The sequence below is a fragment of the Grosmannia clavigera genome, assembly GCF_000143105.1.
Source record: "Grosmannia clavigera kw1407 unplaced genomic scaffold GCSC_89, whole genome shotgun sequence".
Taxonomy (NCBI): domain Eukaryota; kingdom Fungi; phylum Ascomycota; class Sordariomycetes; order Ophiostomatales; family Ophiostomataceae; genus Leptographium; species Leptographium clavigerum.
In genome coordinates, this window is record NW_014040569.1 from 538,832 (window position 1) to 553,058 (window position 14,227).

Genomic DNA, 14,227 nt, shown 5'->3' on the forward strand with positions numbered 1-14,227 from the left:
GTGCGACTGCGGAGTGCTGCACAATGTAACATCGGAGAGTCTCCTTGGGGTTTGCCGAAAACATGTAGAATATGACATGTTTCTGCTTAGTAAGCGTCAAGGGCACAATCCAGGTCATCCGAGCAAAAATAGATTTAAGGTATTGCACGTCGTGTCTTCGTCCATCCACCACTGACGATCCGTGGCGGTTCAACTCTCTCTACTCAAACGCTTCGGCACCGGTGGAGAAGATATGCTGGAACCAGGCATCAAAGTCTTCAAACTCTGGACTGAAGCCAGCCCCATGCACACTAGGTGATCCTCGAAGTGTAGGCCGCAAGTCAACCGGAGATTCCGCCGATTGCTGTTGAATTTCGCTATTCAGGCCCAAGATAGCCCAGTCCAAGGTGAAACGAGAGACAACATCGGCAAAGCTGATTGAGGCCGGTGCCTGGGCTTCTCCAGGAACTCCCGAGAAGATGGCATTGATCAGCAGCACACCACGCTGGGCCAGCACGTCGCCAGTACGACTTGTCAAGTACTGGCGCGCGTGATCAATTGCATTTCCGTACATGGCTCTTTGACTATGCAGGTCGTCTGCGTGGTCTTCTCCCCGATTGCAGATGATTTCAAAGCAGAGAATCAAGGCTGCCGTGATACAGAAGGCCGTATGGGTCCACAGCGAAACTTCGCCCGATTCGGTAATGCTCCTGTGGTTGCGCAAGATTGTCATGGATGCCGAGACGCACGTTCGCCGGGTAGGCGCATACGCCGGTGACTGAAAGGACCGAAACATGAACGGCCGGTGAATCATGATGATCTGAATGGTTAGTCACAAGCCTCATTATATCCAGACTGGAGACAACATGCGTACCTTTTCGGCGGCCGTGACGGCAAGACTCTGGCGAGCTATGCCAAGCCAAGGTATCTGGGCCTCGAGAAGCGGGTTGGCCTGCAGAAGAAACTGAGGGATGGCCCGCACAACATGTCTCATCTTCTGGTCCATTGCCAACACATGTTCGTACTGCCTACGTACTGACTTTCGCTCCTTCAAGGGGCCCATGCCGTCGGCTAGCTCAGGCATGAGATCGGCAATCGATGATAGGACACGTGTATACGTGCTGACGGTCGGTATGTTATCGGGCATGGCTTTGAGGTTGGCGTCGTTGGCGTTGCTGGGTATTTTGGTAGAGTACTGCGCAGGATAGATGCCGTAGGAATCTGTAAACGGGATTGCAAAGTGATCTTGGATGACCATTTGCAGCCAGACCCGGCGCCCAACCTCTCTCTCTAACATGGCATACCATTCTTCCCGAGGCAGCGGAACGTCAGAGGCCAGAATGTCCGGTTTCGGATCTCCGATCTTGTGCACTCCTAGGCACTCGGCTATCCTGATCGCTGCACTGAAAAGGGTCGCATTGAGCTGGCTGTGGCCAAGGTTGTGGGCAACTTCCGTGGAGATGACAATGGCCTGTACGGAATACAGCGATAGGTTCTGCAAGAAGTTGCTTTCGTAGAGTATGTCCAGCATTGTTTTGAACAGCTCTTGCGCCGAATAAGGCACAGATCCCAGAGCGTATCCGTATTTATCGTGATACTTTGGGCTATGCTGAAGGCAGAACAGCGACGTGGCAAGGACGGAGCAGTAGAGCGCGATCCACTGGAGCTGGTCGCATTCTCCCGTGTTCCAGAAGATGTTGCACTGCTGCAGAAAAGTCGGCGAGTGCAGGCAATTGTGGTGCCAGGCAACATTGTCCGTGTGGAAGGAGATGAGGACATTCGCTAGATCGCGGTGGGGAAGATTGAGCGTGGCGGCAAACGGGGAGCGGGCAAACTGAAAGGACTGGCTGTCGATAGACGACAGCTCGGACCAGCTGCGGTTGTGATGACAAGCACAACGGCGATGCGGGTAGCAGTTGCCGTAGTTCCGGCCCCATGCGATCTGCTCCAGAGCTGTCACGATGAGAGAATCCTGGCCGTCAGGGTCGATCTGGGGTTCGGCTTGCGAGTCTGGGACATCCGACAGCTCCGACTGGGCCTTTTTGTCTGGGCTGGGCAGCTCCTGGAGAATGTCACAGCCGACGTCTGATCTGCTGGGCGATTCCTTGGCTTGACCCGAGTGGAGAAGGCCGATCCTCTCGGTGATTTTCTGCACGGCCTTTGCGACTTTGCTGGGATTAGGGCTCTGGAGCTCCTCGCGCAACGATGTGAGGAAGGCTATCTCCGAGCCGTTCTGGCTGATGTGGCGCCGGAGATATATGACCTCGCGGTCACATTGCAGGCTCAAGCGCACACAGCGCGAGCAGGGGATCTTCTTGTCGCATTTCCGCTTCCTACGCGTGCATTCTGCAGAAATCCTCGTCAGGGTCGCAAGGTACAACACACTGCAGCACAGTCTTAAACCACATACCACGACATGCAAGCGAAGGGCGCTGCGATACGCGAGGCTGCATGTTGTCACTAATTCCACTTTTGTCAGCGGGTGCGGTTGCGAGACAAACAGTCTGGAGATCGGAACAGGTCGAATCGACCGGCTTTGGGGCGCTTATCGTGAACTGTGTGGACGGGTCGGAAAAACTCACCCGCGAAGATGAGCACATGTCACGTGACCATGTACGGCCTTTGGTTGACAGAAGATTGAATTGCATCTTACGACTCAGTGAATTCTTGTTTGCAGTCTTCTACTCCGTTCAAGTTCCGGGAATACACACTACTTGTACAAGAATCTGACGCAGTAAAGTTATGTTCGTTTTCAAGGCTGAATTCGCACTCAAGCTCGCCGGCTCCTGGCCTTAATGCCTGTCCTCTTTCGTACTTATACAAGCACATCTCAGTCCTTAATTGCCCTATCGGCTTGATCTGCTTTGACCGTACCATGTCGATCTCACTTCCGCCGTTACATCGCATGAGCGGAGTACGAAGTACGGGATTGTACTACGTAATCTCAGCGAGATTATGAGGACCTCTGCTGGACTTTTGAACGTCACGTGTTTCTCCACGTGGCAAATGAGGGCTCCGTACTGCGTCGTCACCACTGACGTGTAAATATGAGGGTTAGGAACCACAGAGCTTCTCCTTTTTCTTGTTCGCGCCGTGGCCACCTCCTATCCACTATATTATTTCCATCATCTTTAGAGAGTAATGCCATGTTAGAGTCAAAAACACCTGTCAGCCCTCTTCGACAAGGCTCGGTTCAGCATGTCGCCGTCTGGATACACAATTAGACCATGAATGTATCGTTTTCCAGAGTATATGGGTGCATCGCCACTTTGACCGTCGCTCTCGTGCACGTTGCCCTTGGCCAGCTCACGTCGACTGACTATGCCGAGTACAACGCCGGCAAGTTAGGACACCGGCCGTTCCAGCAGTTCCACTCCATCGACCAGTTTGCTCCAGTGCTGCAGGTGACTACATGGAACAAGGCGGCGGTGTCGCAGACCGGATCGCACATCTTCATGCGCCATGATGGCCACGATGGATCACAGCTCTCGTCGCCGCTCATCATCGACGCCCACGATTTAAGCACCGTGTTTGTCAACCGCAGCTTCGCAAACGTCTTTGGGACGCGCATCCAGCAGAACTTTGGCCGGAATTACCTTACCTTTTGGGAGGGGCAGAACAATGGCGGCTTTGGCAATGGGTTTGGGCTTGCCTACGACGACAGCTACCGCCTAGCCTACAATATCACGGCCGACAACCCGAACAATATGGACCTGCACGAGTTTGCCTTTACCGGCGACGGGTCTGCACTGGTGACCACGGTCGAGTGGCTACCGGCCGAGTCGCTGAGCTGGCCGGTCCTAAGCCGCCTAGAAGATGCCAGCATCCGCGACTCGCGCTTCCAGGAGATCGAGCTCGAGACGAACAAGGTGCTGTTCGACTGGCGGGCCTCGGACCACATCGACCCGGCAGAGTCTATGGAGCGGCAGACCCGACTCTGGGACCCATACCACCTGAACAGCATCCAAAAGGTAGGCTGTTTAGATCCGTTTTGTTTCCAAGGTTTAGGGACGTTGTGTTGACAAAAGTAGACGAAAGCAGGCAACTATTTGCTGTCGATGCGCCATTTGTATTCGCTCCTTCTAATCGACGGGCGGACGGGTGAGATCATATGGAAGCTGGGTGGCCGAAAGAACGTTTTCAGCGAGCTGCCGCCGCCCAAAGGCATCAGCCTCAGCCGGCCTCTGCTAAACCACATGCGCTGGCAGCACCACGCGCACTATGTGGCCGGGACCAACGAGACACAGATGACCATATTCGACAACTACCACTCGAAGCGGAGTAGCCGCGGAACCTGCGTCGAGGACTGCTCGCGCGGACTGCACATTACCATTAACGAGACCGCCTCGCCGCCGACGGTGCAGCTGCTGAGCGAGTACCTTCATCCAGCGCGCATCCAGTCCCTGAGCCAGGGCAGCGTCCAGGTGATCGATCCCGTGTCCGGGCCTGGCCACGACATTGGCAACGTCTTCGTTGGCTGGGGCCATTGCCCCAGCTTCACGGAGCACACGGCCTCGGGCGACATCGTGCTTGACGTGCAGTTCTCGCCGTGGCACACGAGCAAGATCCAAGACGCGCTCAGCAACTACCGCGCCTACAAGATGGACTGGACGGCCACGCCGTACTGGGATCCGGCCATGGCTATCAAGCGGGACGAGCACGGCCAGCTGGCCGCATATGTCAGCTGGAATGGAGCGACCGAAGTGAAGGAGTGGCTGATCCGCGTCGCCCATACGAACACCACCGCCACCACCAGGATAGGCACTGGGGATCTGCTTGTGAGATCACCGCGAACCGGCTTTGAGACGGCCATGATGCTGGTTGCCACCAATCGGCGGTATGCCTGGGCGGAAGCTCTAGACAAGGATGGCAACGTGCTGCGGGCATCCAATGTGGTGGGCTTGCAGTCAGCCGGGGCAGATACAACTCTGATAGTGCTGGGTGTTGGAGCTGCGGCAGTTGTCGTGCTGACGGGAGGGGTGGGTGCTTATATGTGGCGGCGGCGTACAGGCTACACTCGCTTGCAAGGCGACAATATTGAGCTCGACACGGAGGTGAAGACTGCTGACACGACTGTCGGCGAGGATTATGATCATGGGTTTGAGGAAGCATCTCTACGAGGCTAAAATGGCATAGGGACATGAGATGCTATACCAGTGATGATAAAAGAGCGGAGCTAAAGGGAATACGCTTTTCTATATACCTCATCATTGAGGCAACAGCTATATAAGCAAGGGGTTCTCTTCTAGCAGACATCCGCTGTTCTACAGCTGTTCAATGTAAAAGACGCACCCTGTCACTCAAGGTTCCCTTTGTCCATACACACCTGCTCAAATCAGTGCATCCGTATACGGCGTAGTAATCCTGTGGTCCTACTGTCTTACAACCAGGACCAAAGAGGTAGGTGCTTTAGAGATAAGAAGGCCGAGACAAGCTCAGCTGAAGTTGACCAGAATCCTGGGCATTTTAATGGGGTAGCGCTGCAGGATTGAAGACTAAACGGGTAGGTGGGAAACATGGCCGTAAGGAATGAGCGGGGCTGGATTAAACGTAGAATGGGTTCCATCTTTGTCATCGAATCGGCCACAGCGCCAAGAGGGACGGGCATATAACCAACATCTTAAAGACTTCTCCGTAGTGGGCAAGGCCTATCTGCGAATAAGAAGATGTCTGATACCTGTTCAAAGCAGCTGATTAGAATGAGTCAGTTCAAAATGAGTCATGTCGCACTCTGCCATGTAGTAGAGTGGAGCTCTCCCTTCACCATGACCTAGAGTTACAACTTTCAACCCACTTGATTCGACACCAAGCTAAACATGCATTTGCACCAACGAGTCTACGGAGCAATGCTACGGCGTCCGGTATAAAGAACCCTATCTTCTGTCCCTTAGTAACTACAATCAAAGCTAAAACTCCGAGCCCCAGGCTACAATACATAGCTAGGCAACCCACTCAACCGTCTTATACCAGTATCTATCTACGACATGGCTTCTCAACTCGACGCTGAGGTTATCGCCCGTCTCTCTCTACATAACCCTGATCCAGCTGATTTTAAAATTCAGCACTCCCAAACCATTCACCGCCTGGATCTCCTAAAGCATTGGAGCATCGCCGATGGCTTCAAAGTGCTGGAAATAGGATGTGGGCAGGGTGACTGCACAACTGTCCTTGCATCTGCTGTAGGCGAGCAAGGAAAGGTCGTGGCCGTTGATCCAGCGGACTTGGACTATGGTGGGGCTCTCTCCTTTTCTTATAAACGCAGCAAGCTGCAACTGTGCAAGTTAGCCAGCTAACGGCCCTTACAGGTTCTCCGTATACGCTCGGCCAAGCACAAGGTCATATCTCAAAAGGTCCGCTAGGTGGACGAATTACATGGGTGCAACAAGCACCTGAAGATTACCTCGCCTCTCTCCCTTTATCTAGCGAGAGCAAAGAGTTCGACGTAACAGTACTAACCCACAGTCTTTGGTACTTTTCCTCTCCGTCGCTTATTCTTTCCACCTTCCGTGCTCTCAAGCAGCACAGCAAACGTCTCCTCCTTGCGGAATGGTCGTTGGGAGCGACGAATCAGTCTGCTCAGCCTCATGTATTGGCTGCGCTTACCCAGGCAGCGCTAGAGTGCCATAAACCAAAGAGTGAATCGAACGTCCGCACGGTACTAGGACCAACGCGGATAGCTGACTTGGCAGTGGCTGCCGGTTGGAAGCTAGAGAATGAGACCCGCGTGCAACCCGGTGACGGGTTGCTGGATGGACTATGGGAAGTTTCCATGTGCCTTTCTTCCTCTTTCGAAAAGCAAGTAGAGGAGAAAGTGGAAGATGAACGGGAACGAGCTGTGGTTCTTGCGTTACGAGACGCGTGCAAGGCGAGTTTAGAGAGTGTGGGGGGTCGGAAAGGAGTCCGTTGTATGGATGTTTGGGTGGCTAGTTTCGTCTGATCAGACGAACAACGTGGCCTAGCCCTCTTCTAAGCCTGGTATCTAACTGCGTTTTGTGAATAGCTTAACGTAACTATGTATATAAGTATTACCAAAACCCTCTACGACAACGCTACACAGCCGACCTTGACCGCACACTGCCTCGGCTGTATCGAGTTTTCTAGGGAACGCCTTAGATTTGCTCACTCGTTTTAGTGCTCGGGGTAGGATGCACACTGGCCTCTGCCTACTTATATGCCATAGCACACAGTCTCTAGAGTCCGGCCCTAGCCTTTATTAGATTAGTTCCATGGAAATTTATGATATTGATTCTACTTGCGATCCTTGGAGCTGTTAACTCTAAAATCATATTATCGGTAGACTTTCTTTAGTCGCAATGTGATGAGGCGAAGATCGTTGTATTCAGAAGGAAGACAGATCTGAAGCTAGAGGAAGTCTGGGCTGAAAACTCTGCACTAGAGGTGGTCCGTGCACCACCGCGCAACAATTCAGTGGGCTCTGATTGGATACTATAAGCGGGGTTATCAGGTACCCATCAGCGGATCGCATCGGCACAGCGGTGACACCATAGCGAGTTACACTTTTAACGCAGACCAAAATTCCGTAACTGCCTGTATTAGCAACCTACCGTGAACCTCTTTAAAAAGGGGAAGCAAAGTAACGGCGGAACTTACCATAAGTAAACTTCAGCAATGTGTCCTGTTGGGCACCATACAAGCTGTCGACGTTTTTCCTGGACGTATGGTCCACATCGAAGCCGAGCAGATCTGCCAGCTGGAGCACTTCCTCAGTGGAAAGTTGAAGAGCAGCATAGGATCCCCATTTCAGTGCTTTGTGTGTCAGTTTCGTTCAGTAAACACAACAGGAGAAAGGCACGGAAACGTACGTCCAAGGTTGATCCATACGCCGCCTGGCTTGAGAAGACGATGGATATTGCTTAGGAAGTTGATCACGTTGTCGGCCATGTCGATGAAGAAGAGTGTAACGACAGCGTCAAATTCTCCGTCCTCCGGGAACATCTCCAGGAAGTCTCCCTCGACGAGCTTAACGGCCGGATTGGGCAGGTGATCTGGCACAGTCATAGAGGCGTAGCGTGCGGAGGACTTGGTCTGCAGCGCCCAGTCGCTTACAAAGGGCTGCAGTGTATGCTGGTGCAGCTCAGTAGTATGGTTTGCCAGCAAGTGATAGGCCAAGATGGCGCCGTAATCCATCTCGTTAGCTGTAACATCATATCCTGAAAGACAGTGTTAGAGGTTGCAATTCCAATTCAGGTAATGCAAGACGCACCGAGATCAGCTAGATCGCTTGCCAGTCTTCCCATGCCGCTTCCAGGGACGAGAATCTTTTTCCCTTGCGCATTTGTGCCAAAATGTTGCGCAAGTCCCTCCAAAATAGGCGGGAAAACGGCCCCTCTCTCCTTGGCGCCCTGTGAGCTCCAGTCGCGCGAGAGGTGCGCAAACACCCCGCTGACTAAGCCAAACTCGGCATTGTCTTGGTCTTCCAGCAGTGCCTGGCCGGTTTGATAATCCTCTCGCGCAATCAGCGCGATCTGGTCCAAGACCTGCGTGTTTACCTCGATGCCCTTCCGGGCAGCCTCAAAATGGGAAGGATAGCCCAGCTTGTTGCTGACTGCCCTCTGTATAGGCAGCTGCTTGGCATACCGAGCATACTTCCGCTGCAGCCCGCGCTCGGCAAGGTACGGATACTGCTCGAAGGAGTTGATGGCGTGCGCCAATCCTTTTGGGAGACGCGTTTTCTCTACTTTCCTGCCTCCGAGTGCCTGGACAGGCTTGATGGGCTTCGCGGCCTCGGGAGAAGCTTCGACTGTTTCTCGGGAGATAGGAATGAGAGTGTCATTAAGTGGAGGGCTGATCGCGACCTGTATTGCATCCGTACTCCCAGAGATTGGGGAGAGAATTGGGATATCGGACAAAGATGCCGAGACGATGCAGAGGAGAGAAACTGCGGAGAGGCAGATTGAGGAACGCATGTCTGTGGCGTGGTAATTGTGACTTCAAGGTGGACGTGAGAGAAAAGCGACGAGGGTGGAGAGGGAAGAAGTACTAACAGTGGAAAGGTTGGTCCTTGCTATTGCTATCACAATAGGAGAAGAGAGAGGGGAATGGCACGATCAGAAAGTGCAAGGGCTCCACTTGTGTAAGCATAGGATTGCGGGCATCGTGAAGGAGCAGAGTTAGCTGCCGCAAAGCAAGACATAACGGCTAGCTGAAAGTTGGCGAAAATGCGGTGGGGCACCTATTTGTACTAATCACTCCGTAATGAACTGCCTATTCGGGCTTCGTGTACTACTGCATCTACGGCGTCCTCTTGTCTCTCTTCCGTAACTGCTTTTTTCCGCTTCCTGGTTCAGCGATAGTCATGGGGATTTCGAACTGGTTCACGTGCATGCTGGCCATCGTCGCCGTCCTCCCATGGGGCGAGGGAAACCCGATAAAGTGTAGAAAGCTGCAGATACGCAAAGAATGGCGGACGTTGACAAATGACGAGAAAGCCAAATGGGTGGGAGCTGTCAAGGTGCATCCTATTCCCCGAGAAGCCCCAAGACAACACCTACGTTGCTAATCTGGGTAGTGCTTGACAAGCATACATCACGAACGGCTTTCCTTCACGACGAACCGGACGGTTCTCGAAGGAAAGAGGAGCCTGTACGACGACTTCTCTTACGCACACGCATCCCTCGAGCACAGCGCCCACGGGAATGCCTACTTCTTGCCGTGGCGTGCGTTACGTTCTTTCCCTTCCCCAGAACGTGTATAGAGTGCTTACCATTCACACAGACCGCTGGTTCACATACCTATTCGACACTTCCCTTCGTGAGACTTGCGGATACAGAGGGCCAACACCCTACTGGGATTGGTCGCGAGATCATGCTGATCTGTTCAGTTCGCCCGTGTTTGAGGACTCACCAGAGTACGGACTCGGCGGCACGGGGGACTGTGCTTCCTCGCCCGAGGCGGATTGTACCGTCACCACCGGTGCTTTTGCCTCGTCCAGCGAGAAGGGGGACTTCTCGCTTTCGTGGCCGATCCCCCATCCGCTGAGGAGGAATCTCACGCTCATCACCGGCTGGTTTGAAGGTGAGCGCCCGCAAAACAGCACACTCAGCCCAGACTTTGTGCGCAACGCGACCGAGAAGACGACGGGCGACTTTTTCCGGTTCCAGGACGCTATGGAACGCATGCACGACCACGTACACAATTTCGTGGGGGGCGACATGGCCGGAGACTGTCCCAAAGCTCTGCCGGAAGAGAAATGCCAGGGAATGACGGCTAGCTTCACGCCGAACGATCCGCTCTTTTGGCTGCATCATGCGCAGCTCGACCGGCTGTGGAACGAGGTGAGCCTGAGCCCATGATTGCATTCGAGAAAAGTAAAAGCGTTGACTTACTGAACCGCACTGCAGTGGCAACACCACCACCCGTCCAACTTTGCCGCCTTTTCTGGCATGCCCACACGTCCGCACAATATGACTGATGAACGCTACGACCCCAACGCACATGCAGATCATCGGATGTCTTTCGACGTGCAGAGTGTGCCAGTGACGCCGAGTATGGTTTTCGATACTAAGAGTTGGCCTTTGTGTTATCAATATACAAACGAGGACGACTAGATTGATTATAGATATACGAAAATACGATTTCCACGATAATGTTCACTTCTAATACGTCTCATACGACGCATGTTCTATACATCGCCATCACATTATTCGTATCCTCATCCTATATCCTCATAATCTCCGTATATTGACTTAGCTAGTCTCATTGAACCTTTCAAACATGTCCGGCGTCCACAACTTGTACTGATCTGCCATCCAGTCATAGACCTGTCTCCAGTCCCGGCACATATGCACATCTCCGTGGTCCGGTGCAACTATATCCCCGTTGGGCAATTTCATGGCCCTACCTCCTGGCTCTAGGGTTGTGTCAGCTGCACAAAGAATGGCTTGCCGTAAGTAATGGAAGCAGTGCGCCGTATGATCCGATCCATCGTCACCGTTTACCAGCACCCCGCGGATGTGGTCGAGGCAGTGAATTTGGTGCCACATCGACACACCGAACGGCAAGCGCTCCTCTCCTAAAAAGACAAATCCCCTGCCAGGCGGCCGGATCGATCTCCATTCAAACTTAGCCGCGGCTCCGTCTATCTCGTAGTGCTCATCGTCGTCGTGGAAGTGAGCTTGGAGGGTCCGAAGCCTGAGCTGGAGCGCGTGGGGTCGATCGCCCTCGAGATACGCTGCAGTGTGTCAGGGAAAAGGAGACAGTCTGGGACATAGGATACGACATACTGTGTTTCCGCGTTCCACGCGTCAAGATGCGGAGGTGGAAGACGAAGGCGCCCAGATTCAGGACAAGGCATATGCTCAGCACGGCGAGCAGGCCGAGAGACAGGCCACGTGCTTGAGGGGGCAGAGACTTGAGAAAAATCATGGCAGTGGTGACAGAATGTGCTTTGACGAAGCAGAGAGAGGTGAGCGCAGGAGACAAGGAGGGGTACCTGTCAAGATTTTCAGTTGGGGATTATGTCGACTCCGTCTAGATCACTAGTAAACTCGCTAGATTGCAGTCGATGCCTTTGGAGAAACCGAGGATACAGACTTCCGTGAAGACCTTACGATCAGGATCGAAACCGGTAGGTGGTACGATACTAGCAAGAAGATAAGAGGTAGGTCTCGAACAGCTGAGTCAATGAGGATCGTGATCCTCGGCTTTACATCGCCGAGTAAGCAGAACTTAAGACCAAAGAAGGAGGTGTATAGAAGACAAAGCGCAAGCGTTGGAGAAAACGATGCGCTAATGTGAGCACATAGTTTGTCTCGGGCTGAAAGGATCTGGACTACTGCAGCCAGGGGCATACGTCGTATGGAAGGAACGTCCGGAGCTTACTGGCTGCTGCCGATCGCGAAAGACGGTGTAGCGTTGAGACTATCTTGCAGGGGTATGTTGCCGAAGAGACGCTAAAAAGATTATCCCGGGGGTTCGTTGTGGGGCAATGTATAGGATTCGAGTAGGTAGGCACAAGGTTTAAGCCGACTCGGACAACGTCAAGCGAGACAATAGCAGGCACTGATAATCCTACGGGTGAACGGATCATTCTCGAAAGAAATTGGTTATCTTCGGATTGTGATTTCTCGACAGATAAAAGGTCACAAGGGTATTCCCAGCTGTAACAAAAACATCCGATCATCAAGCCACTTCTTCATTCCCTCTAAGAAAGAACTCATACACTTAACCTCATCTCCAAACTACCAAACTCTCAAAAACAATGCATTTCGCTACTGCTCTTCTCGGCCTCGCTAGCCTCGGCCTGAATATCCTCCCCGTTCAGGCCGTGGCACTTCCTGCCATGGCTTTGTCTCGCGGTGGCGGGGATGAACTGGCGAAGCGTCACCAGTACGCCCATGGAGCCGCAGACGAGGACGCCTTGGAGAAGCGCCACCAGTACGCCAAAGGAGCAGCTGATGAGGATGCTTTGGAGAAGCGCCACCAGTACGCTAAAGGAGCCGCTGATGAGGACGCCTTGGAAAAGCGTCATCAGTACGCCAAAGGAGCCGCAGACGAGGACGCCTTGGAGAAGCGCCACCAGTACGCCAAAGGAGCAGCTGATGAGGATGCTTTGGAGAAGCGTCACCAGTACGCCAAAGGAGCTGCAGATGAGGATGCCTATGAAGACTAGAGTCTCAAGTTCAAGGATGTTTAAAAGGTTCAGAGATACATGCACACACATTTATATCCATAGATGAACAATCCAACCACACCTGTATGTATTGGACAATAGCACGCAAAGCCGTATCTCCAGTATTGTTTCTGCATATACGTGCGTACTACCCGAGTATCTCTTCCTTGAATCTTGTACAGCGGCTAGGGCTGGGGCGAAGACTTGATCTTTAATTGAGGCGCATCACAAACAGCGTGTTCTGAGTAGTTATGTTGTCCTAGCTAGCATTGCTATTATATTTCGTGCCTATCCGATAGGTATAATACGAACCAAGGAGTGAAACAAGTTTTTGCATGTAGAACAGTTTCTACCCCAAACTCGCCCCATTCCTTCGTAATCTAAAAAGAGCTTCAATTATAAAATGTTTGATTAACTAATCCGTCTTCCTGACCAACTCCATCCCAAGTTTCGGCACCGTATCGATCTGCAGATAGCTTACATGGCATGCCACGCGCTGGCACGTCATCTCCACCACGAGACTATTTGTGTCGCTTGGACAAGCAAACTCCACAGTTGTGCTGTTGGGCTTGACTGTCAGATTGAGCGTGCCGAGCAGCTCACCACGCACGGGAATGGTCGAATACGACAAGGTATCGTAGTCGACCTTGTCCACAGTGGCCTCGGTGTCCTTGGTGGCCTTGACCGATGGCGCGATCAGATTCCAGACTTCAATCTCCGTGATATCTCCCTTTGTTGTAAGGTCCTTGGCACGTGCAGAGAGCTCAGGAGGCGGTGTCCAGGAAATGGCACACGTCTTGGCGCCTTCTTTGGGGATGGGAAAGCGCAGGATTGTCGAGTCCTTATATGTCAGTACGAAGGCTCATGTAGAATCAAGGATTTGACACGAACCTCGACAGTAATATAGACCTGGACTCCATTGCCATAGACGGAATTCTTCAACTTCCGGCTCACGCGTGCAATTTTGTCCGGCCAAGCACGGTGGTAAGCCAAGGGACGAGGGACAAGTTTTGCTGCCCTGTCCAATCCCAGCCTAAAGTCGCCATGAGGGAGAGCTTGAACTTCTGATTCCGAGTAGGGGTAGGCATAGTGCTTTGCAAGCGTACTGGGAAGTAGAGCAATGTTCACGACGGATAGCAACGCTACAGCAACGGAGAAGTAGAGGATAAGCTTGGGCAGAGCTAGCTGGGAGGGTTTGGATGATGCAAGGGCAGAGAAATCGTCGTCAGAGGCCTCCGTCAATAAACCAGAGTGCTCCTTTTCGTCTGCGGAGGATGAGCCCTTCTCCAGAGAGAGAGTTGAGTTGGAGCGCTCGCCATCGTCGTGTAGCGCAAGGGGTGCATACGCAGCGGAGGAGACGGGCGTTTCTTTGGGAGAAAACATGATTGTGGGTGCGGTATAACAGCAGTGCAGTACAGATTAAAGAGGAGAAGAGCAGGGCGAGTGCGAGAGACGAGGGCGAGGGTCACGTCGTGGCCGTAGTCGAAGTTGAGGTTGAAACAGACGATGGACACGTGTAAGACAACCAGCCCAAAAGGGAATGTGGAGACTCTACGGACGAATTTACACCGATCAATAAAAGTGGAGGTCGGCGGAGTAAAGGATCACGCTAATACG

At 52.8% G+C, this 14,227-nt stretch overlaps 7 protein-coding genes across 7 annotated transcripts; 3 read left to right on the plus strand and 4 right to left on the minus strand.

Moving 5' to 3' along the window:
- Positions 1–199: 199 nt before the first annotated feature.
- CMQ_5486 (c6 zinc finger domain containing protein) lies at positions 200–2,432 on the minus strand (the record flags this gene model as incomplete). The annotated part of the gene is made up of 3 exons (XM_014313073.1): positions 200–799; positions 854–2,325; positions 2,390–2,432. The coding sequence occupies 3 exons, from the start codon at positions 2,430–2,432 to the stop codon at positions 200–202; spliced, it is 2,115 nt and encodes a 704-aa protein (XP_014168548.1).
- A 774-nt stretch (positions 2,433–3,206) lies between these two features.
- On the plus strand, positions 3,207–5,105 carry CMQ_5759 (uncharacterized protein; the record flags this gene model as incomplete). Its single annotated transcript, XM_014313346.1, has 2 exons — positions 3,207–3,950; positions 4,011–5,105. The coding sequence occupies 2 exons, from the start codon at positions 3,207–3,209 to the stop codon at positions 5,103–5,105; spliced, it is 1,839 nt and encodes a 612-aa protein (XP_014168821.1).
- Positions 5,106–7,491: 2,386 nt separating this feature from the next.
- On the minus strand, positions 7,492–10,153 carry CMQ_5740 (s-adenosyl-l-methionine-binding protein; the record flags this gene model as incomplete). Its single annotated transcript, XM_014313327.1, has 5 exons — positions 7,492–7,523; positions 7,591–7,746; positions 7,803–8,150; positions 8,204–8,740; positions 9,844–10,153. The coding sequence occupies 5 exons, from the start codon at positions 10,151–10,153 to the stop codon at positions 7,492–7,494; spliced, it is 1,383 nt and encodes a 460-aa protein (XP_014168802.1).
- Positions 9,323–10,547, plus strand: CMQ_5656 (tyrosinase; the record flags this gene model as incomplete). Its single annotated transcript, XM_014313243.1, has 4 exons — positions 9,323–9,451; positions 9,509–9,656; positions 9,715–10,274; positions 10,341–10,547. The coding sequence occupies 4 exons, from the start codon at positions 9,323–9,325 to the stop codon at positions 10,545–10,547; spliced, it is 1,044 nt and encodes a 347-aa protein (XP_014168718.1).
- A 138-nt stretch (positions 10,548–10,685) lies between these two features.
- CMQ_5611 (uncharacterized protein) lies at positions 10,686–11,364 on the minus strand (the record flags this gene model as incomplete). The annotated part of the gene is made up of 2 exons (XM_014313198.1): positions 10,686–11,170; positions 11,223–11,364. The coding sequence occupies 2 exons, from the start codon at positions 11,362–11,364 to the stop codon at positions 10,686–10,688; spliced, it is 627 nt and encodes a 208-aa protein (XP_014168673.1).
- Positions 11,365–12,199: 835 nt separating this feature from the next.
- CMQ_5749 (uncharacterized protein) lies at positions 12,200–12,610 on the plus strand (the record flags this gene model as incomplete). The annotated part of the gene is made up of 1 exon (XM_014313336.1): positions 12,200–12,610. One exon carries the CDS (start codon positions 12,200–12,202, stop codon positions 12,608–12,610), a length of 411 nt encoding a protein of 136 aa, XP_014168811.1.
- A 211-nt stretch (positions 12,611–12,821) lies between these two features.
- On the minus strand, positions 12,822–13,993 carry CMQ_5707 (uncharacterized protein; the record flags this gene model as incomplete). The annotated part of the gene is made up of 3 exons (XM_014313294.1): positions 12,822–12,851; positions 13,092–13,451; positions 13,502–13,993. 3 exons carry the CDS (start codon positions 13,991–13,993, stop codon positions 12,822–12,824), a joined length of 882 nt encoding a protein of 293 aa, XP_014168769.1.
- Between the last annotated feature and the right edge of the window lie 234 nt (positions 13,994–14,227).